General features: G+C 36.0%; 1 protein-coding gene across 7 annotated transcripts in view; it reads right to left on the minus strand.

Moving 5' to 3' along the window:
• Nucleotides 1–25,704, minus strand: part of KDM6A (lysine demethylase 6A) — a 211,796-nt gene that overhangs the window by 127,517 nt on the left and 58,575 nt on the right. For all 7 annotated transcript variants that reach the window (XM_081126644.1, XM_081126643.1, XM_081126640.1 and 4 more), the window contains exons 3-4: nt 13,955–14,063; nt 599–648 (exon numbers count right to left, since the gene is read on the minus strand). In XM_081126644.1, coding sequence (XP_080982770.1) covers nt 599–648; nt 13,955–14,063 — 159 coding nt within the window. The remainder of the gene's footprint in view (nt 1–598; nt 649–13,954; nt 14,064–25,704) is intronic.

Raw genomic sequence — 25,704 nt, forward strand, 5'->3', positions numbered from 1 at the left:
CATTGTCCCCAGAGCTCAATTATAGTCAGACTATACCAAGAAAAATTTCCATTATAACTTTCCCATTATGCCTTGCCTTTTTAGCCTGATAATCATACTGCTGCCATTTGGTCTTGCTTGCTTTTAAATTCTCACACTTAAACGCCCTGCCCAATGTGGCTCAGTTGGTTGAGCCTTGTCCCATGCACCAAGTCGCTGGTTTGATTCTCAGTCAGGGCACAAGCCCAGGTTTCAGGCTCCATCCCCAGTAGGGGTGTGCAGGAGGCAGCCGATCTCTTCCCCTCCCTCTCTCTGCCCTCCCTCCCTCTCCCTTTCTTTTTCTCTGAAATCAATAAAACTTTTTTTTAATTATAAATTCCGACCCTTAGGATCATCTTTGGCCAATAGATTGTGTCAGAGTAATCTAATTCTTTTAATAAAATACAAGATGATTTATACAAAATAGCAAAAAGAACACTCATTTTTCCTTTCCCAATCCCTTTCCTAAAAGTATTATTTTAAAGTAATTAAAAATATTACTTCACAAAGTAAAAGAGCTCCCCCACCCCCTCCCCAAAGAAAAAAACAGAGCAAAATAGGCATGCAAATGTACACTAACCTTCCAGTAGTCAGATTGTAAACTGTAGTACCTCTGGTATGCAGATAATGCTGAAAGAAAATTAAGTATGAGTAACAATTATGTCCTGTTTCAAAATCAGTAATACAAGAAACATTAAACATTAAAAAAAAAACAAAAAAAAACATTATAATGAGCTTCCCACCAAAACCACCTCCCAGCAGACAGTGATATTTAAGACCAAATAATTTAGAAGTCTGAGGTCCCCCTACTCATAGTCAAACACAGTAACAAATGTCAAATATAAAGAGTTCAAGGGTGTAAAACTATGGTCGCATGTCAGACCTGCACTTGAACAGAATCTAGGCTACTTCTTTAATCTACCTGATCTTCCTCAGAGACCAAATCTGATAAGAGAATTAAGACTTTCCAAGGCTACTCCAAAATATGATAGGTTATTTATTTTTACAAGGGCTCTTTACTTCTAAGAATGACTAAGAGCTCAAAAACCTCAAAGGGCAAAGGAGTTATTTTGTCTGTGAAGCTTCCTTTCATCCAGTCAACAAGAAATTCACTCCACAATTATCTTACTCCAACTCAATTCCAAAATAGGACATCCTATAACCCTAAATCCACCTCAAAGTATAAAATTAAAGTAGTTCCTATCAATCTAAAAACTCAGTGAGGAGGTTAAAAGGTAAACAAAAAGTTATATATGCATATTAGAATTGGTAGAGATCCCTTTTTAAAAAACTGATTAGCAATAGTAAGTCATGGGGATGTAATATACAACATGGTAACTATATTTAAAAGTTGTGATCACAAGAAAAAAAATTTTGGTAACTATGTATGGTAATGGATGTTAACTAGATTTACTGTGATCATTTCCCAATATATACTAATATCAAATGCTATACATCTGAAACTAATGTTATATTTCAATTATACCTCAAGTTTTTAAAATTACTTAGATTTTCAAAAAAGATTTTCAACAAGTATAAATAGGAGAAAATGGAAATTAACGTTTTCTAAAATTCCATTTGTAATGTTTCATATTGTTTATCAGTCAATACCCTAAATACATATCAATACCATAGAGAACTTTCTGAGTATGTATAAATTAGAGAAGCATTAGCCAAAACATCACGTATCTAAACAAGTAACTAATTTGAATAATGTCCACCTTTTTGCATAAAGATGATGTCAACCAACCTATTATTGGAAGGACACTTAGACTATAATTTTTCCAGTTTTAGTGAAAAGTTTATTTCAAGCCATCCTCCATTTTCTAGTTCTAAACTCCTGAGTGTAGTGAGCTCAGAAAAGTCATTAAGTAATGGTCTTCTAAAAAAAGGAACAAACTAACTTATCCAACTTGTTGGTACAGAACAGTCAAAAAAGGCTTGTGTTCAGAAATCACCATTGATTTAGATCGCACAGTAGATAAATGAGGTGCTCGCATCCTCCCACAACCACATTAAAATTACAACTAAACTACAGAAAAACCATCATTCAAAACTGCCTGGAATCTAGCTGAAGAGAAGTCCAATAAATAAGGACATAGAGTCAAAGCCATGTGGAGACTGGTAGAGGGGCAAAGATGTGGAACACACTGGTCCCACACCCATCTGTTGTAATTTTAAAAATAAGGAGGGATATCTTGGCTGCAGAGGTCTCCCTGAGTAGGCAGGAGTCCTAGAACCACACCAGGCACCCCAGTCCAGGGTTCCGGTGTCAGAAAGAGAAGTTCCAATAACTTCTGGCTGTGAAAACCAGTGGAGATTGTGACCAAGTGAAAGGGAGGGCTGCTGAAGTCCCAGGTGTTACTCTTAAAGGGCTTGCACACAGAGCTCCAGCTCTGGGACAGCAGCCCAAAAGGCCCCAGGGACACAGGGTAAGGAACTGAACTGTCTGGATTCAAGGCAAGGACTTTAGGGGCAGCTTTCTCCCAGACAGAGTACTGACAGAGGCCATTGTTCCTCTGCTGGCAGACAGGTGCCATATTTGAGTCTCCATCAACCTGGTTAACATTGTTCGCTAGCCCTGGTGATTCTCTGAAACCCCACCCCATCTAACATGCAGGTCTACCCAAGGCCTTCCCAGTGGCTTTTCCATTCAAATGGCCTGTCTTGCCGACCTTCCTAAAATCTCTCAAAGTTTCACAAACCCCAAACAAGCAGCATCTGGCCTCAGCGTGCCATCCATACCTCTTACTAAAGTGGCACCAGGCCCAGCACTAGTGGGAGCCAGCCATGGTTTACAGCTTAGCCTCTCCTGAGTACTTCTAAGCTCAGCACAAGGAGCAGCCACCTGCAGATTGATTTGTAGCTCATGCCAGGTGGCCCTGGGCAAGGCAATTGAGGTGGCTGGCTTTGCATGCACCTCCCGGAAGGCTTCAGACCCAGTGCAACCAATGGACAGCTTCAGACCACGCTGAAACATCATCCAACCAATTCCATGAGCAACACAATTAAGGAGTAGCTTCACTGGGCACCAGAGTACCACTGAAATGAGTCCTGCTCCATGGGGTTGGCCCATGCACAGCAGTTCCTCCACTGTGTTCATGACCAGTCCATGCAGCCAATCAGCCTGGTGGTAAATCCCTCCCACTGACATGCCAACAGCAATCAAGGCTCAAGTACAACAGAAGAGTGCATGGGAGGAAGTGAGGGTGCACCTAGCGTGCCCATCTCAGGTGACTGGGGAGATTGCGCCACTGGGCCCTACAGGATACATGCTACATAAAGCCATTCTACCAAGACCAGGAGAGGTAGCAGCTCTACCTAATATATAGAAACAAACAAACAGGGAGGCAGCCAAAATGAGGAGACAAAGAAACATGCCCCAGATGAAAGAACAAAATAAAACTCAAAGAAAAGAACTAAGACAAAATACAGACAAGCAATCTACCAGATGGAGAGTTCAAAACACTGGTTATAACATTCAAGAAACTTAGGGGAAGAATACATGAACTCAGTGAGAACTTTAAACAAAGAGATAGACAACAAAAAAAGAACCAGTTAGAAGAATACAGTAACTGAAAGGAAGACCACATTACAGGGGATCAACAGTAAAGTAGATGAAGTAGAGGATCAAAACAGAGATTTGGAAGATAAGGAAGCAGAAAACCCAATCAGAACAGCAAAAAGAAAAAAATAATCCAAAAATATGAGGATACTGTGAAGAGCCTCTGGGACAACTTCAAACACAACAACATCCACATATCATAGGGATACTGGAAGGAGAAGAGAGAGAGCAAGGAACTGAAAACCTATTTGAAAAAATAATGACAGAAAACACCCTACCCTGTTAAAGGAAACAGACATACAAGTTCAGGAGAAGCAGAGGGTCCCAAACAAGATGAACCCAAAGAGGCCCACACCAAGACACATCATAATCAAAATGCAAAAGGTTAAAGACAAAGAATCTTAAAAGAAGCAAGAGAAAAGCAGTTAGTTAACTACAAGGAAGCTCCCATAAGACTATCAGCTGATTTCTCAACAGAAACTTGGCAAGTCAGAAGGGATTGGCAAGAAATATTAAAAGTGATGAAGAACAATGACCTACAACCTCTACCCAGCTATCATTTAGAACTGAAGGACAGACCAAGAGCTTCCCAGACAAGAAAACATTAAAGGAGTTCATCACCTCCAAACCAATATTACAAAAAATGTTAAAGGGTCTTCTTTAAGAAGAAGGAAATAAAAAGATCAAAAATATGAATTAAATGGCAATGAATACTTATCTATCAACAATTACTTTAAATGCAAATGGATTAAATGTTCCAATCAAAAGACACAAGGTGACTGAATGGATAACAAAACAAAACCTTACATATGCTGTCTACAAGAGACTCACTTCAGATTGAAAGACACATACAAACTGAAAGAGATGCAAAAAGATATTTCATGAAAGTAGAAAGAAGGGAAGAAAAAAAAACAAAAACCTGAGGTAGCAATACTTATACCAGACAAAGGCTATGAGAAGAGATAAAGAAGAACACAACTATTCCACTTCTGGGTATCTATCTGAAGAATCCCAAAACACTAAGTCAAAAAGACATATACATCCATATGTTAATTGCAGCATTGTTTACAACAGCCAGGATATGAAAGCAACCTAACTGTCCACCAATAGATGAATGGATGAAGAAATGGTGCATATATATAAAATGGAGTCTGACTCAGCCATAAAAAAGAATGAAATCATGCCATCTACAACAACATGAATGAACCTAGAGAGTATTATGCTAAGTAAAATAAGTTGGAGAGAAAAAGACAAATGCCATATGATTTCACTTATATGTGGAATATAACAAAATAAACAAAAAAGTGGAACAGAAACAGACTCAGATACAGAGAACATTTTAATGGTTGCGAGATGGGGAAGGGGAGCTGGGGAGATGGGTGAAAAAGGTGAAGGGGTTAAGAACTACAAATTAGTAGTTACAGAATAAATGGTCTTGGGGGTGTAAAGTACAGCATAGGAAATGTAGTTAATGTTTTAATAACTATGTATGGTGTCAGAGGGGTACTAGATTTATTAGGGTGATCACTTTCTAAGTTATATGGATGTGTAATCACTGGGTTGTACACGTGAAACTATTATAATATTGTACATCAACTGTAATTGGGGAAAAAAATTTTTAAGTTTTTTTAATCACCACTGATTTATACATAACAGTCAAGAAATAGGTGCTCTCTCTCTACTGCTGGATGTGAACAAGGAGGCATATATCACTAACTGCCACTGCAAAGGGAACTATTCTTAGGATGAAGCCCATAGAAGATACTAGAGGAAACAAAATACCTGGGTACTTCTAGACTTCGACCTATACCTAGCACACAATTCATCTATGAACTTCCAATTATGTGAGGCAATAAATCTCCTTATTGTTTAACCTAAAATGAGGTCCTTGATATTTGTGCCTAAAAACATCCTAACCAGTACAGGACAGGGTACCTAACAATTTTTTACAGTATCATACCAAGCCTGGACTGCCCTTCTAATGATGTTACAGAATTTCAAATTTGAAGGGTACGTTTCCAATAACCTGAATAATATATATTACATGACTTCATAAAATTCCCATTTCAGAATCAGAGGAACCCTTAAAGAGATAGTACGATGTCCTCCAAAGTAACTGAAACTGAGGTATAAGAAGCCTAGTGATTATCAGTTGGGAGAAACATGGCATTCATACTACAATATGCTGAAATAAGAAATAAATATGAACCCTCAGATTCAAAGTCACAAAAGTAAATGCTTCAAATTTCAAGCACAGATTTGTAAATGAGCCATTTCTTCCATCAGCATTTGTTACCTTTCCACTCATTTACACATTTCTCAACAATTATACTTTACCCCATAAGGCTTACCATCCTATTTTACGAAAGAGCCTAACATATTTTGTTTCCTAATCCAAATAAATCATTAAAACCCTAAAGACCATACAAGTACTCACAATGTCGCTAGTGAAATCTTTTTAACCAAATCACAGACCTTATTTCTAATGTTTATGTCAGTTACCTAGCCACACAAAAAAATTCCTAGTCCACTCTAAGTAATTTTTCTAATAGAGAATGAAGGAAATCATTTGTTTGCACGTCCTTATAAGATTTAAAACATGTTTCATAAGGATTGTAGTATATGTCTAACTGGGTTCCCACCTTCCCGAAATCATCTAACCCTCACTTTGTTATCCCTGAAGTTCTTAACTGGCTCAAGAAGTCCTTGTTCATCCCGCTACGAAGTCTTTTTGATATTACTTCAGGTAAAACGTGTGCTTTTTTTGCCACTTAACCAAGAATGGTGTGCCCAAACATATTAACTCTTTTCAACCAATTTCCAAAGTTCAGATCTTTTTAATATTTGGAACCAACCTTATTTATGGACAAACTTCAAATTATTTTTTCATAATTTGAGTCTAAAATATTTTGTTTTCAAATAAGCTCGTTTAGCCTTTTAGATTAAAAAACAATAGAAAAATGTAATGAATTTAAAAGATTATAGATACTGGCAAAGTACTAATAAAGGAACTAAATAAAAAAAAAAAATGCAAAAGAAATGAGAAGCAAATTAAATTTTAACTAAGTAGTTACAGGTTCTGTAATCTTTCTCATACATTCGCTTTTATTTTGCCCTTTACCCCATAAAAATAGAAGAAGGAAAAAAATGAGGAAATTATCAAGGATAAAAAAAATCACCTATACAGCTTGGGAGAGGTAATCTGTCCTTTACCTTAATAATCATGATGTACCATTTTCCATATATAAAAATGATAAAATTAAATAACAGTAATAACAATACTCAGTAGTGATAAGGGAAATACCCAATAATGGCAAGAATTCAAGAAAATAGGCAGTCTTACCATTCTACTAGTACCATAAGTATAAATTAGTAAAATGTTTTTGTAGCATAATTTAGAATTATCTGTCAAAAGTTTTAATATATACATATCCTTTCACTCAGTAAAGTCTACCACATCAAGGTATTCCTTCTAAGTATACAAACACAGATGTGTGCAAAGACTTAGCTAACAGGATAGACAAAATAGTGATTATGTTAATAGAAGAAAGAATCTACACATCCAATAGGGAACTGTTCTACCTATATGATAGAATAGTATGCCGGAAAATTGAAATGTTACAAAGTATGTTTCTGAGATAGATTAATATGATACACTGGGTTAAAGATAGTTGCAGAGTTTAATTCAATCTTTGAATACTGAAAATTTACTGTAACAGAAGTCCCTAAAGATTTATATCAAAAATGTTTTAAAAAGATTGCCTTTTGCCCTAGCCAGTTTGGCTCGATGGTTAGACCATCAGCCTGCAGACTGACGGGTCCCCGGTTCGATTCCGGCCAAAGGCATGTACCTCGGCTGCAGGCTCGATCCCTGGCCCCAGTCGGGGCTCGTGCGGGAAGCAACCAATCGATCTCTCTCTCTTCTCTCTCTCCCCCCTTCCTCTCTCTGAAAAGCAATGGAAAAAATAACCTCGGGTGAGGATTTAAAAAAAAAAAAAAAAATTGCCTGTAGGTGATAAAATATCAATGGGTCACTACTGCATTCACGTAATATTTCTTAAGTATTAAGTCACTATCACCAAGCTAGATGTAGTGAAATACAGATGTGAACAAACACATAGCTCATGCTCTCAGGCTGCTTACTTACCTTTTATAGTTATATGTATTCTAATGTTTTCCTTTAAACAATGAACATATTTGTGTAATGTTAAAATAAGTGTAACTTCCTGTATTAAAATTAAAGGATGGTCAACATTAGCAAACGAGAGCCACCAGGAAAGCAACAGGGTATAGTAGGAAAAGTATAAAGAATCTTTAGGCAAACCTGGGTTCTAATCCTGACTTCACCACATCCTGAGAGACTATGACATCAAGCCATTTAATCCAAGTTATTTCCTTACTGGTCACAGGAAGCCTAAAAAGTTTTCTCATTAAAAACGTAAGGTTGCCCTGGCCAGGTAGCTTGGTTGGTTGGAGCGTCCTCCCATACATCAAAAGGTTGTGGTTTCGATTCCCAATCAGGACACATATGGGAGGAAATAGATCAATGTTTCTCTCTCACATTGATGTGTTTCTCCATCCCTCTCCCTCCCTCCTTCTCTCCCTCCCTCCCTCCTTCTCTCCCTCCTCCCCCCCCTCTCTCCCTCCCTCCCTCCATCCCCTAAAAATCAATAAAAAAATTTTTTAAAACATATCTTCAGGTGAGGATTTAAAGAAAAAGAGTAAGGTATAACTGAAGAATAAAAAGAAAAATCCAAAGTCATATTACGACTCATTTGGAATTAAATAAAATAGAAATCTATAGAAACAGAGTGAGGAAATAAAGAGGGAAAAAGTATGCCTGGTGACAAGTCTACACAGAGAGCACAAGGATGAAAAGAAGCGACACTAGGTTAAGAGTGATAGCCTTGCCAGAAAAAAGGAGTCTTCTTCAGAGTTAGATGCAATATAAATGCAATAAAGAAAAATATTTAAAATTCAATCTATACTCCTATATTATATATTAGACTATGCATTTACTGCTGGCAGAACTCAGCATTTGTCTTTTCATTCCTAGCCCAATGTGTAACACTGTAGGCAGGTTAGCTGCTAGTGGGTGAGTCTATGAGTATGAAAGGGAAAAAATGGAAAGAAGGACAAATCTGTCAGTTTCATGGAACGTCATATTTAGGCCAGAACAGGCTGTGGTTGCCTAAGGTTATTAAGTCAATAAATTTCTTTGTTTTTCTGTGGCTGAACTATAAAGTTACATTAATATCTTGGGATAAATGCTATCTCAGAGAGCTTATATTAACTGTTTCACTGTATTTAAATGATTGATGTAACAAGCTCTCTAGCCACCTTTCTACCTTTTCAAATCTATGTCTAAAATACATCTTCTCTTATATATAGCATTAATAGATATTAATACATATTAACATCTGAAAAACCTCAGGATAGCATCCACCACAACAGACCTTTGTTCCCATGTTTCTGTCTCTCCACAGGTTTGAAAAGAGTTCAGATTACAGAGACGAGCAAAGAGGAAGTTTACTCCTATGTCAGTATCTTCACTGAGGTCTTCGAGTCACACTAATGCAAATACTGAAATCTCAGATTTACTAATACTTTGTCATTATTAAAATAACATACTCAAAAGTCTTTGTATCTCACATTTGGCTTACCACAAGAGACACCAAATAGGTGTGTTCTTTGGGTTGCTTCAATGTGTTCTGTCACCAGCTCTGGTTCTTGAAGCTACTGTAACTTTTGCTTACTGACTGAGCACAAGCTTCTGACAACCTGGGTTATGGTCACTATTGTGCTTACTTGAGGTTATTACTCAATTATATTTTCTAATTCTAGGTCATGACTGAAGAAAATTGGTGATTCCCAAATTGCAATGGAACAGAATGAAGGTACTAGTGGTTTTTAAAAAAACAATATGAAGCCTAGCTGGAACGGCTCAGTGGTTGAGCATCGACCTAGGATCCAGGAGATCGAGGTTCAATTCCCAGTCAGGGCATATGCCCGGGTTGTGGGCTCAATCCCCAGTGTGGGGCATGCAAGAGGTAGCCGATCAATGACTCTCTTATCATTGATGTTTCTATCTCTCTCTCCCCCTCTCCCTTCCTCTCTCTGAAATCAATAAAGATATATTTTTTAAAATACATGAAATACATTTGTGAAGTTATATGGAGAAATAGGGTGCAATAATTGTAAATGCAATGAAAACACATGAAACGATTACCTTAAATGTATCAGCTTTCAGAGATACATAATATTCATTCTATGGATATTACATGTCAGTATATGTCAATGGTCTGGATTTTTATTTCAAAAACAAATTTGTAGTGTATAGCAAACATATACACTACATAAACTAATTCTCAATGACTATCTGAAAGAAGCTTTAAACAAAGAGCAGATTCTTAAAAGAATCACAACCTTTACCTCCAACCGCCAAAACAATAAAAAAATGAACCATGCAAGAATAAAAAAAATTGGTAATTTTTATAGAAACCAAACTCAAAATTATTGAAAAAACATGTACTTTCTGTTCTTACACTATATATATATTCTAAGGGAGTATTGTCATTCCACTCAAGAAAGACAAAGAAGAGAAATTTTTGCCAACTCTGACTAAAGACTTTTCCACATTAACAACTCTTGGAATGTAATTTGTCCTAGCCACTTGTAACTGCTGAGGAACTAAAACAGTGAAAACCTATTTTGCCCAAAAGTGACAGACAATGCAACAAATGACCAATTACTTGAGGAAGGAGGAAAGGAAGGAAAATCCATCATTGGCTGGAATTTCAAGGAAAGCTTCTAGCTCACTACAAGCCATGAAGAAACTATATTTAAAAGTTTTTCATCCTAATATCAGCAATAATTAATTATTATATCTCCTTCAACTAATTTTTATTTACTTCTGAAACTCCTATTATCCATTCCTCTAAGTCTCTTATCTCAGGATCTCTATCTTTTTATGATTTTGCTATATACTTTGAGGTAATATGCTACTTCCTTTTCTAAGCAACTAACTTAACTTAGTGACTACCCTCTCATATAACGTGCCACACATATTTACAGATATTTACATATAATTCTAATAATTAAACTTCTCCTAGGCTCCATCACATATATTCACAAGAATATATATGCTTGCCTTTCAGCCCAGAGTTTTCTGTCTCTCAAGCTGCTCTCCAACCCAAAGAAGAGAAATCACTGCACCATCTCCATGGCTTAAGGCAGTCTAACAGCTCCATCAGCTGTTTGGTTCAGCTGAGGTTAATGGGTTAGTTTTGGAGTTAGGGACGAAAAGGAAGTATGACAGACACTATGAAGAACCCTGTTGGGGGTCGTACATGTAAACAGCCTCTAGCAGTGAACTGCCTTAGCTGCAGAGAGCTTCACTGCAGGAAGTCACACTCCTTCCCAGGTTGGCCCACATCCAATATCCAATGAATGGAATATAAAGGCCCAGTCATCTTGGCCCAAATTGGGATAGCTCTGAAGGGCTATTCTAGCTCCAGAGCTCCCAATGGAGTAGGCCAACACTATCACAGGAGTTATCTCCCTCTGTCCAATCGTGGTTCCATCCCCTACCTTCCACAGGTGTTGATCCTAAAGGCATTCCTTACTAAACATCCTGCCTGCTAAACTCCCTCCAGAGGAATCCAACCTACAGTAGGCCAAGAGCAACGATTCTCTATTTTCCCACAATCCTCTAACCAATTACTATTTTAGAATCAAGTCCTAGAAGCCAAATGACCAAATCAAGTGACAGGAAATTTTTTTAAACTCTTCATACATGAGAAAGGCTTAAAAAATAAATAAATAAAAGTTTTACAAAGCCTTTTTTCCTCCTTCAAATTCATCTGAAATGACAGAAAAAAATATTTTTAATAACTAATCCATAGCAGGAATGATAATCAAAGTATACCATCTGCAGATTAGAAAATTTTTAGGGATTCCTATAAGACAGGGAGCAGATGGGATCAGAATGACAAATAAGAGCAGAAAAAACCACAGTCCAAAATGTATACACAAAAGAGTTTAATTCTACCATTTCCTACTTCAAAAGTAGAATCAGTTTTACACAAGGAACTCCCAAGCTCAGAAAATCTCACACAACAATGATGACTCAGGACAATAATTAAATAACTATCTTTAGAGTAACAAGGCAAGTAAGTCCCCCACATGTATATACGTGAGCAGTTTACTCAATTGTTCACTGCTAGGTTTATGTTTACTTCCCCCAAAGTTATGGTATATAATCTATTCTCTAAAAATATATGTCTATTTGGCTGGGTTGGAGATTCTCACCTTGTACTAGTTCCAAAGAGAGAAAAATGGAGTAGCCTGAAGTAACAAATGTTTCCATCGATTGGTAGTGGTGATGGTGGGATGTGTGGGGGCTACCAGAGACTGACTCTAGTTTTGGACTTACAGGGAAACAGTGAAGAGAATGGATAGAAAGAATTCAATAACTGGTATTAAAAAAGGAATTTTTTAAAAGTAGGAATGCAGTCAATAAAGCTTCAAGGATTTAAAAAAACAAACAAAAATTCACATCTAGGAAATAGAAGCCATCAGCTTGAAATACTTAAAAGACATATTATGTATACCTCTGCATCCATCCTCTCATTCCTCCTCTTCCTATTACAAAGAATCAACCTACTGATTACCTATTAATGGCCAGTTCATCTACACAGTGGTAAATGGATCTAACAGCACATCTTTTCAAAGGCTTAATTCCTTAGGTTATCTTTCTCTTTTCCCATTTTACTAGATTACTCCCACCAGCTAGTCTGCCAAAATAGTCCAGTTGCCACATGCCCCCTACCTCATCTTCCAAAAAAGAAAAAAAAAAAAACCTCCAAAAGAAATATCTCTGTATTCTTCATTACCTTCACAGTCAAACATTTTATAAATGGAAAATGTAGCTAAATTCGTAAACTAATAGTTTGCAAAGCCAATGCATATTTTAATGACCAATAAGCAGCAAGGACATAAGCCCCACATGCAAACCTAATTTTCAAGTCTGGGTCTCTACTTATGTGCTCTCAAATTAGTGTGCTGTACAAGAAAAAGGTGCAGCATCAAAAAGTTAGATTGCACAGATTTCTATTGTTTCTTTTGTATAATAGTTTCCTTTAAATAACTTACTAGTTTTAATTAAAATTAAAATACCTAATAGAGTATTAAATAATTATTAATACCTGTTACCCTGAAGCCATCTTGCTAAATACTAACCAGTTTCACATATTAATCCCAAAACCTCTGAGCTATCACCTCCCTCCACCCCTCATTTTACAGATTAGAAGACAGAAGCTCTGAGATGTATATTTAATCTGTATAATGGTAATGCAATTGTATACAATAGAGATGAGCTGTAAAAAAAAACCCAAAAACAAACAACAAAAAACAAACAAAAAAGCCTAACTCCAAAACCCATAGATTACACCTGCTTCAAGCTAAAACTGCATTTTCATTAAGAAAGTGTTCACTTGACTTAACACAAAAGTGGCATAATAAAACATCAACATTAAACACCAACAATCCTTCACTCTAGCCCTGAAATAATCTACCAGTTGTTCTGCCCACTAAACACATATGTGGAAAACAAGCATAATAAATCCATCCACTCCACATTAAGATGTTTACTATGATCAAAAGGTTAAAATGCTCTTGCTTGTAAGGATACAGTTTTTCTTTGCTATGGATTTTGCCTTTGGTATTGAGGAATGTAGTATTTAGGGGTGCTTTTAACTTCCTAAGTGAATAATGATCTGGGTCAGCAATTTGGTACTATAAAAAGGACACATCTTGGGGGACTACCTCCAGCTATTTAACTCACTTAATTCTTATAGGAAAAAAAATTTTCAAATGAATAAAAAATGTTTTGTCCAATGCTGAAGCTCATATCAGAGAGATGTGATCATCTCTCTGTGTTACTTACCTTTACAATGGTAAGTAACATTTTTGACCAAATATTGGCTAGCTAAAATGGAAGTTTTATAGCCAGGAATAAGAACAGAAATGCTGAGTCTGTGTTACTTTTCTCAAGTGTCCACCAATGGCTCACTTTCTATGATACAGCCTTTGAAGGGCAAGGATTTTTCACAAGGCAGAACAAAATGGTAGTGTACATGTAGGTGGTTATCAGTTTAACTGAATGGTCTATTGATGATTCACATAGAGTGACATGAATTCTTCTCATTTCCATCTATCCTGCTTTTTGTTCTCATTGTTTAGGATGTTCATAAGCTCACAATTTCTTAGAAGTAAAACTGTAGTACCCTTGATAAAGACAGAGTACAAACAATTACAATTATTTTAAACACATATATAAATCAAACAGTAATTAACAAGGGGAAAAATTACCTTTTGGATAATCTTCCAATAAGAGGTTGAAGTGACCTAATTGACAAAAGAAATCAGACTCCACTTTTCCTTCAGCTTTTAAGATTAGAGATTCGTAGCAGCGAACAGCCTGGAAATAAAAAATACAAACATTTAAGAAAAAGATAAAACCCTAAACTGCATTTCCTTCCTGAGATAATGCACATATCTTCCACTCAATTACCCAAGAAATCAATATATTTATTTCACTTCTACGTCAGATATAATCAATGCAGCATGTTTGTTTGTTTTTTGAGAGAGAGGAAAGGAGGGAGAAACATCACTATGAGAGAGAGACATCAGTAGGTTGCCTCCCAGGTGCACCCTGACCGGGGATAGAACCCATGACCCTCACGTGCACAGGATGACACTCCAACCAACTGAGGCATACCAGCCAGGGCAAATGTAGCATTCTTTAGAATACCTAAGTATTTATTAAAAGAGCCCCTAGTTATGGCATAAGAGCTTTTCCTATCTATAAAATGGAAATCCTTGCCAAATAATATATTGTAGGAGCACTTTGATAACTTTATTCATAAATTATAAATCTAAATTATTACTGTGGTCCCTGTTGAAATAAACAAATAATATCCATCTTTTGCACAGATGGAAAAAACTTTAATTAAGTTATGTGACAATTCATAGAATCTCCAGAGTATTAATAGCTTCCATTTATACTTAACAGCTACTTTTTACCATAACCTCTACCAGTTTCAAGTACCATAAATTGCGTTTCAACTCTCATGATATACTTCAAACACATCAACTCTAATTCTATTCCCAATCTTTTCCCCCCATTACAATACATGCACATATGCACTCACTCTCACTGTTCCTTCCATGAAGAAAAAAATAATATTTTAAGGTTATCTTTTTTTTTTTTAATCCAGGAGACTGCACGAGAAAATGAATGGTGGAAAGAATAGAATTCTGGAATCTGACTAATTCCGGTTGTTATTAGCTACAAAAGAGCCTGGGGAACTTATCCACTCTCTTTTTTGAGTATTAATAACACTCAAAGGGCTGGCAAAAGGAATAAAATAAGAAAACTTCAGGGGGTTCCAGTAGAGATGGTGGGATAAGTAAATGCAGTACTCGCATCCTCTCACAACCACATAAAAATTACAACTAATCTATAGAACAACCATCATTCAGAACCGCCTGAAATCCAGCCAAATTTAAGTCCTACAACTAAGGATATATAGAAGTCACATCCAGACTGGTAAGAGGGGTGGAGATGTAGAAAGGGCTGGACCCACACCCACATGTGGTAGTTAAAACTTAAGAGGGAGCACAGCCGGGCATGGCTCAGCAGTTGAGCATTGACCTAGGATCCAGAAGATCTCAGTTTGATTCCCAGTCAAGGCATATGCGCGGGTTGTGGACTCAATCCCCAGTCGGGAGCGTGCAGGAGGCAACCGATCAATGACGACTCTCTCATCATTGATGTTTCTATCGCTCTCTCTCCTTCTCCCTCTCCCTTCCCTCTCTCTGAAATCAATCAAGGTGTTTTTTTTTTAAAATCAAGAGGGATATCTCAATGGCAGAGGTGCCCCTGGGGGAGCAAGGGGTCCCAGCCCCACACCAGGCCCCTGAGCCCAGGGTTCCAGTGCCAGGAAGAGAAGTCCCCACAACTTCTGGCTGTAAAAACCAGCAGGGATTGTTGGCTGAGATGAGAAGGAGGGCTGCTGGAGTCCCAGGCAGTTCCTCTTAAAGGGCCCACATGTGGACTTAACTGGGACTCACTCCCTCTAAGCTACATCACTGGGGCAGCAGCTCAAAGGACACCAGAGGCATATGGGAAGAAACTGAATTATCTGACATCAAGGCCAAGTCTGAGGTGGTGGCTGTCTCTCAGACAGAAGTTCTGGCAGAGGCCACTGTTCCTTTTCTGAGCCCTTCTCACACAAAGCCAGCAGGCAGAGGCCATATCTGAGTCTCCATCAACCTGGCTACACTGTTCATCCTGCCCTGGTGATTCCATGAGACTCCACTCCGTCCAACTTGTAGGCTCAACCAAGCTGTTTCCAGTGGCTTTTCCATACCAATGGCCTGTCTTGACTCATACTGCAGACTTTCCTAAAATCTCTCAAACAAGTAGCATCTGGCCTTGCCGTGCCCCATATAGCTTGCTAAGTAGCCCCAGGCCTGGAGTGCCCAGCTTGGGTGACTGGGGAGGTTGTGCCACTGGACCCTACAGGAAACCTACTACATTAGGCCACTCTACCAAGACTGAAAGACATAGCAGCTCTATCTAATACATAGAAACACACACAAGGAGGCTGCCAAAATAAGGAGACAAAAACACATGTCCCAAATGAAAGAACAAAACAAAACTCCCCAAAAAGAACTAAACAAAATGGAAGCAAGCAATCTACTAGATGAAGAATTCAAAACATTGGTTATAAGGATGCATAATGAACTTACTGAGAACTTCAACAGAATAAAAAAGAACATGGAAACCATAAAAAAGAACCAGTCAGAAATGAAGGATACACTAACTGAGATGAAGAATAATTTACAGGGAACCACCAGTAGAGTTGATGAAGCCAAGAATAAAAACAACTATTTGGAAGATAAGGAAGAAAAACACATCAAATCAGAACAGCAAAAAGAAAAAGGAATCCAAAAAATGAGGATAGTGTAAGGAGTCTCTGGGACAACTCTTCAAGCATGCCAACATTTCCATTATGGGGTGCTAGAGGAGAAAAGCAAGGAATTGAAAACCTATTTTAAAAAATAATGACAGAAGACTTCCCTAACCTGGTGAAGGAAACAGACATACAAATCTAGGAAGCACAAAGAGTCCCAAACAAGATGAACCCAAAAAGGCCCACATCAAGACACATCATAACCAAAATGCAAAAGGTTAAAGACAAAGAATCTTAAAAGAAGCAAAAGAAAAGCAGTTAGTTACCTACAACGGAGCTCCTACAAGACTGTCAGCTGATTTCTCAACAGAAACTTTGCGGGCCACAAGGGATTGGCAAGAAATATTCAAAGTGATAAAAAGCAAAGATCTAAAACCAAGATAACTCTACCCAGCAAAGCTATCATTTACAATCCAAGGACATATAAAGAGCTCCCCAGACAAGAAAACATTAAAGGAGTTCATCACCACCAAAGCAGTATTACAAGAAATGTTACAGGGTCTTCTTTAAGAAGAAGAAAAAAAAGATTAAAAATATGAATAAAATGGCAATAAATACATAGCTATCAACAATTGAATCTTAAAAACAACATAACGAACCAGAAGAACAGAAACAGACTCATAAATACAGAGAATATTTTGATGGTTGCCAGATTGGGGGGGAGGGGTGAAAAAGGTGAAGAGATTAAGAATTACAAATTGGTAGTTACAGAACATTCATGGGGATGTAAAGTACAGCATAGGGAATATAGTCATTAATATTCTAATAAGTATGGTGTCATATGGATACCAGATTTATCAGGATGATCACTCAGTAAGTTATATAATGTCTAATCACTAGAGTGTACATCTCAAACTAATATAATATTGTATGTTGCCTTTAATTTAAAAATAAAAAATGATTTTTAAAAAAGGAAAACTTCTTTATGGCTTTATCACAGTGCTTAGCACTCCATAGGTACTTAAAAATTGTTTCTTTACAATCTCTCCTTAGATAAGAAAAAAAGCTCTAGCTCTTTCAAGACTATTTCAAGCTGCAAAATAATTTTGTCAAAATTTCCCTGATAACAATTTACTGTACAATGTTGTTACTGTGCCCTAGAGTCGCTAAAGAAAAAAATGTGCATGATTTCTCAAATCTCTGGGTATACATCCAGGTTTAGTGTCCACAAAGAAAGGAACTAGAATAGCTTCCATTATATAAAAAATCCTTTCACCACCACTTCAAGAGCTTTTGATAAGAAAATATGATATGGGCAGAGTACCCACTTAAAATGCCTTTATTTTTCCTCTCCTGTAAAATATAAAGCTGCTGAGAGTTTCAAAATGTGTATCTTAAAATTTACTTGTCCAAAGCACCTATAACTACTCATCAAGTATGGATAAGCCATCCTTAAAAAAGGCAAATTCTGGGGTGATTCTACTATCCTTAAAGCCTAACATTTATAAAAGAACTGTCTTCAGTTCTTATTCCACTCTTAGCTATCTAAATGTGCATATGTACCAAATCACAATCACTGAAATTAATCATTCTGCTTCCTTATAATTAAGAGTCTGAATGCTACACTGAAGTCTCAAAAATTACTATAATTTGGAGGCATGAAATTTCAAGATCCTCTTAAGTCATATATAATCCTATCTGGCAGATGGTTAAGAGTACAAAAATACAATTTATTCCAGTGCTTTTTAATATCAGAGAAATTCATAAAATTGTCAGGCTATAGAAGAACAATTCTTAATTTTACATTAAATAAGTGACTTTTTAAAGCTATCAATGGCACTGTAAGTCTTTAAAGCATTGATTAAAGCAGTTGTCTTTGTTTTTTTTACACTCTTAGATATTTAGAAACTTTTCCAACTCCTCTCTGACAATTTCTTACAGCTGATTAGCATTAAATTTACAAGCAAATATGGCTTCAGGTTAAAAAAAAACAAAAAGGATTCAAGATACAAACACTAGAAATTTTGTTTAATAATTTAAGCTAAAAGATGGCAACATCTTGGCAACTATTCTGTCTTTTTGTTCATTTTCATCTTGTTTGATATTTGACTGTCAGCATCGTCTTTGACTACCAACATTAGTTGGTAGTTGCGTGCTAGCTTTGTTGGATACTACAGGTACTCCTTCACTTATGATGGAGTTACATCACGATAAAACCATCAGAAGTTGAAAATATTATAAGTCAAAATTGCATTTAATACACCTAACCTATCGAACATCATAACTTAGCCTAGCCTATTTCTACTGATGCTTATCACTTTCGTACTATCCTAAAATCTAATAATCATAAATTGAACCATTTTAAGTCAGGGACCATCTATATTATGAATTTATTAGTGAAACATCATGAATTTATTTGAAGTGTTTGAGGTAAACACTAACATTAAATGCAAGCAAATACTGTCAATGTTTAAGGAGCATTTAGAGGAAAATAAATAAGGAGATAATTTCTAATAATACTAATTTATATGTAATTTAGAATTAAACACAGTATTTTAATAATAATATCTAGTCAAAGGCTAATTATAAACATAAAAGATATGTAGTTAAGATTTAGAACAAAATTCAGGTAAACTTCCATAAAGCAAAATTATTTCCCATTAAAAGGGTTACTTTTATAGTAAAATCATCCCCATAAAGAGTGTACACACAGGCAGAGAAAAAGGACTATAATATAAAACAAATGTAAACATAAAACAAATATAAAACAATATAAAAAATAAAAAGTCTACAGTCGGGCCATACAGTAACTTTTTATTTTGCTCATTTTATATCCTCTATATTTTCTGGAGTTTCCATAATTAACCTATACCATTTCTATTCTTATTAAAAAAATCATTTAAAAAATTACTATGCTTTCCTCCAGGATTAATCTTACCTTTAGTGTGAAGATAGTCAGAAATTTGAAAAAAAATCATTTGTATCTAGATCAGCATCATTCAGTAGAGCACCTTCTGCAATGATATAAATATTCTATAATCTGTGCTGCCCAATATAGTAGCCCCTAGACACATGTGGCTATTGAGCACTGGAAACATGGCTGGTGCAAGTCGAAACTGAATTTTTAGATTATTTCATTTTAATTATTTAAATTTAAGTAGACAGGTGGCTAATAGACAGAGTATAGCTAGATAATTTTTAAAGCTTTACAACAACTGAATATTCAATCCACAACCTAAATATTAGGAAAGCTAAATTTCTTATGTTTATAAATGAAAAGCCTATAAAAATAATGGAATATCTTACGCTGGGGATGAGCAATGCCCTCTACAATAATCACTTTTATAGTCTATAGTTGTTTACAGCTAGTAGCTTACACATTTACAATCCTTACCACCTACTGGGAAAAACACTGGAAATAAAAATAAACAGTTAATCATTAAATACTAGAATCAAAGGAGAGTGAACTAAGATCCTCCCAGCTTAGGTGGAGAGCTTGGACGCCTTCCTCCCATTATAGTGTCATTTTCCACAGTGTTCAACATAATTTGTGTTTAGTATCTGCTTTATTTTTATTATTTGAAAAATGTGTTATCTCAGAGGAGTAGTATCATCATTACCCTCTATTTCTAAACCTCGATAAAGTTTAGAGCTCATGAACACAGGCATGTAACGAATTTCTTTTTAATGTTAAGCATTAAAGTCTTTGATGATGAACTTGGTCAGTTTCTAGCTAAAATATAATAATATAATAAATATAATATAATATAATAAATATAATATAATATATAATAAATATAATATAATAATATATAATATAAAATATAATATTTGCTAAATTGCTAAATTGTTAAATATAGGAAACTCTTAAACATGTGATTTTTTTTTTCAATTTATAAGACTGGCTGAAGTAACTTGGTGACATACAAATGCTAGAAAAAATTAATGTAGATTTATATACACCAATGTATTTCTTTTTTCCATTTTTTTTAATGCCTACCACGGAAGCCTGAGGCAGAATCTCAAAGGAGTCCTAGTTTGATGGCTCCCCTTTCAGAAGCCCCTCCCCTTTATCAGGCTCCTAGGTACTTCCTGCCTCCCTCACCTGTAAGCTCTCTCAGGGTAGAGGCCATATTCCAACCCATGATCATATAACAGGGGTTTAATATATTATTTCTTGCATTAACAAAGTGATGCCACTTTATTATTGTAGTTTTTTAAATAACCCTCTCTTCTCTGTCCTAAACTTTCCATTTCTTAAGAGCTGCAAGTCAGGATCCTAACAATTAATCTTATTAGTTATTTAAAATCATTTCATTAAGGTATAAATCACTAATGTTTTAAGTGAACCAATGCTTTTAAATGAGCCAAAACTTTTGACTATAATAAAAAAAACAAGCATGCAGTTCTGCCCATATTTATTAAAAGCCAGCCATAGACGTACAAAATGATTTAGCAGCTGACTACTTACGGAAGATTAAGGGATTTAAGCATGTTTAAACATACTATCCTGACCTGTTCCCCAAAACCCTAAAAATATCTGCATCATTAATATGCTTCATATCCTTCCCAGAAAGATGGCTCATAAATCAAAATTCTTCCCCCTTTCTAGACACTCAGCAATGCCTTTGCCTGACTGCTTTTAAAACACCTTAGAAAGTACCTGAGCCCAGCTGGGTGTGGCTCAGTGGTTGAGCACCTACCTAGGAACAAGGAGATTGAGGCTGGATTCCCGGCCAGGGCACATACCTGGGTTGAGGGCCCAATCCCCAGTTGGGGGCATGCAGGAGGCAGCTGATCAATGCCTCTCTCATCATTGATGTTTCTCTCTCTCTCTCTCCCTCTCCCTTCCTCTCTCTGAAATCAATCAAGATACATTTAAAATAAAAATTAAAAAGTAAGTACCTAAGTCTACAACATATTTTGAAGTTTCAACACACATTTTTTTTAATGAGGGAAGTTACATGCTTTAAATGATATAATTTCAAGTATTACTGATTCTTAATGACATATCTATTCCTGAACTTATATATCAGACTTTTCTTTTTAATTTCATTTGCTTTTGTTGGCAAGTTAAAATTGACAAATCACATACCACCAATTCTAAAGGGTATACTATAGTGAAAAATTTCCCAGTCCTGACCCAAGGCCCCCAGTTAAAGCAATAAATGTTAAAAATAATTCTACTATATTCAAGATTATTTTGTGCAGATGCAAGCACATATATTTTCCCTACTTGAGTATTAATATTTACATATTTTATATAAGCACTGTAACTTGTTTCAGATTCTAGGTGTCCCTAACATACTTTGTCCTCTCCTTCTGTTAATAGAAACCCTAAATTTAATTAGGCATATGTTTTCATAGAATAAATACTGGGATTCCCCAGCCATCCTTGCAGGTGTGGCGTAGTGAGAAGTTCTGGCCAACCAGGTATAAGGAAAGCACAAGTTCTGCTTCAACCCCTTCTCTCCCTAGCTGGGATCAACTAGATGGTAGAAGCCACAAGCTGAAGTAGGGAAGCCCAAGTTCCCGGAACAGTAGTATTCCAAAGCAGCAAGAAACTGACTGCCTCTGAGAATTCTTTTAATAAAGTGTCCTCAAAAAAAAAAAAAAAAAAAAAAAGCCTAATAATCATTAACACAATACAAAAGGGATAAGGGGAAGAAAAAAAAAATCTAGCTGTCACCATTCATACCTAACATTTTAGAGAAGATACGAGAACTTATATATCTGTTACTCTACCCTATCTCCCTCACTCCAATTTTCAACTAGTATACATCATCTTTTATTTATATCACAACAAAATCAGTATAAAAAAATTTAAACATATCAGTCTCAATCCTGGATTTCTTAGTCTCTCAGGACCTACTACTCTGCATTCAGTGGATATGCTGGATGCTAATGAGTTAGTATGCATCATTCAAGTAACTAGCACAGAACCTCAAGCACCATTCTTTTCAAATAAACTACTGAAAATGCTTTGCTACTGAAAAAATATTCTCATAGGACTATACTACTGAAATCAAACTAAATAATTTAGTATTAGTAATTCAAGTGTTGTCAGCTAATATTTGAGCTCTTGATATGTACCAGTCACTATTTTAAGCACTTTACATATATTTATTCATTTAATCCTCACAATTATTCCATGAAATAAGAAGGTCCTACTTCAGAGATAGGAAAACTGAGGCATAGAGAAAATAAACCCTATGCTCCTGGTCACAGAGCTACTAACCAGCAGAGGCTGGATTCAAACAGTATGGCTCTAGAGCCTCTGAGCAGTAAGCTGTTCAACTAGGGTCGTGCCTACAGACCTAAAGTCATTCCAAAAAAAGGACCTCCATATGTCACTCTCGTTCTTACACTTCTACACACTAGCTCCTTCTACAACTCTACCTCTACACCAAGCAGAAAAGCGACACATAAGATCACCACTTCCTGCTCCCACCATCCCACATGAAGATTTAGCCTCAGTTCTTTACCATGTTTTCTTACCTTGCTTTATTGTAAATCACATAAAAAGCAATCATTATTCAAAAAGACACACACCAAATCAAAACAAATCAGCAACAACAATATAAAAATAAACCAACCAGCCCAGCCGGCGTGGCTCAGCAGTTGAGCGTCGACCTAGGATCCAGGTGGTCGGGGTTCGATTCCTGGTCAGGGCACATGCCTGGGTTGCAGGCTCCATCCCCTCCAGGCGGGGCGTGCAGGAGGCAGCCAATCAATGACTCTCTCATCATTGACGTTTCTATCTCTCTCTCTCCCTCTCCTTTCCTCTCTCTGAAATCAATAAAGATATATTTTTTAAAAAAATAAGATAAATAAACCAACCGAAAAAAACCAAGTTACCATATTCAAAACCACTTGTGGCAGAAAAACAAAACTGCTCTTATAGGTAAATAATAATACACCAGTTCACACAAAATGTGGCGTAAATCTGAAAAATGTTAAATGGTTTCACTCTACTTTTTTTGTATCTTCTTAATTATATCTCCTTAGTTTACCTACTGTTGTTATTGTCTCTCTTTAGTATACTTGCCAGAGAAAGGTCAACTACAACAGCAACAAAGCAAATTAGGCTGTACTGTCTCAACCATTTGGCTAGTTTACTACTAACTCTAAAACCTTTATCGTTGATTCATGTAGCCAAACTAACTAATAAATTCTACATTAGCACACATGCACATACATATACACACCCAAGGATAACAATGAATTTTTAAAAAGCTGTTGGCCCAAAACAGCTAAGTTATTTGCCAAACAATTTTTTCTGTATCACGCTAAATGTAACATTGTGCAGATGGGGTATAATCAAGTATATTATTTATAAAGTCTCATTCAAATCAGGCATATGAATTAAGACTTGAATAATCTTTAAAATAATTTACATTTACAATTTGGAGGTAAGGAGAGTATGAGGTAGAATTTCAGCAGTGACTTCTATGAATATATAGCCCCGAGTAATCCTGCAATTTCCATGTAAAGCAATAAGCATTATACTCTTTTTTTTTTAACCTCATTTGCTTTCTGCTTCCACAAGGTATATTATTTATCTAGAGGTAGACAGAGACAATCTTACAAGCAATCATTCTCCCTGTACACATTTAACTCAAAGTTCCAAAACCACAAAACCATCTACAACAAAATTACGTAGAACAAAACTCCATGAGGGTTAAAAGACTATATCTATTATGCTTGCTATAACCTAGATGCTTGCTATAATATATGCAGTTCAAATTAATATCTTTTGTAGCGAAGTATGTATTCATTTGCCTTATACATATGTTTCTAAAATAATAAATGCACAAAAAAGGGAAGAAGCAAGCACCTCACTAGGGGAGGGGAGGAGACAAATTTATGAGCATGAACTCCACTGAAATCTTTGAATTCAACAACTTCTAATATGAAGAAGGCACTTAGATTTATTAAATGAACAATCCTAAAACTAGAAAAACTAACATAATGAAGATTTCTTCCCAAAGATATTGCTTTAAAAAAAAAAACTTGAGCAGTCTGAACATACCCTCCCAGGCTTTTGCCTATGCACATATACAAATAGTACAAATCTTTGTATGCAGTTTTATAAAGGATTTCTCATTATATATATTAACTGCTTACCATGTCAAAACATATAGATTTACAATAAATTAACAACTGTATAGCATTTTACTGAACAGTTAAGCCATCATTTGTTTCTACTAAAGAGTACCTGGTTATTAACCAAGTTTTTATTATTATTCGATGAACATAATTTGGCCAATTCATATTTCTTTAAGATAAGTTCCTCACAGTCAACTGGAAAGCACAATTTAAGCTTTCAATACTCCCACCAGCTAAGTTGAACCAATATAATTTTCCACCAGCAGTTCTCATTTTCAGGTTTGATTACTTTTTTTCAAATATTATCAGCTAAGTTTATTACTTCTTTCATGAACTATCAACATGTTCACAGATATAAACAGTTTTTTTCCTAAATGATTTGTCAGGTGCTATTTATGTATAAAGTATCTTTATATATAATATTGCTACAGAATCTCTCTTCCCAGTCTGCATTTGTCAATGAATTTCTTAGAGTTTTTTTTGATGTAAAAGATTTCTCAAAATCAACCACCACTTCCTTTGCAATGTATATATTAGGTTCAGAATTAGAAAATCATCAACCCCTGACCTGATACACATTCACCAATATTTTCTTCTAGTGTAAAGAACCTAATCCCATTTCTCTTTCCTGTGCAATTTTTTACTGGCCTAGCATGATTCAGGATCTGTAATTCCTCCATTTCTCATGAATTAAAAAACAAGATACATACACAGCTGTTTCTGAGATTTATATTCTACACTCAAAGCTTTCCAACAAATGCACTAAGGATGGGTAACAGGAGTTCTAAGACAGAGCTAGCCTCAGCCCCTGGCAAAAAACAGCCAGAGTGCCAGAGCAGCCTGAACCTCTCAGTCAGAGCCCTTGTGTATGTAGCATTGCCAATTCTTAAGTGTCTTCAATAGTATCTCCTGTTAATTAGTATGAACTATCATTTTTCCATGCATGCCATAAAATGAAAAGGGTTGAGAAGTACTTCCACTTCAGGCAACCTGGACAGTCACTCTGCTAAAAACCAAAATTGTCAGACAAAA

Source organism: Miniopterus schreibersii, assembly GCF_964146895.1.
Source record: "Miniopterus schreibersii genome assembly, chromosome: X".
Taxonomy (NCBI): domain Eukaryota; kingdom Metazoa; phylum Chordata; class Mammalia; order Chiroptera; family Miniopteridae; genus Miniopterus; species Miniopterus schreibersii.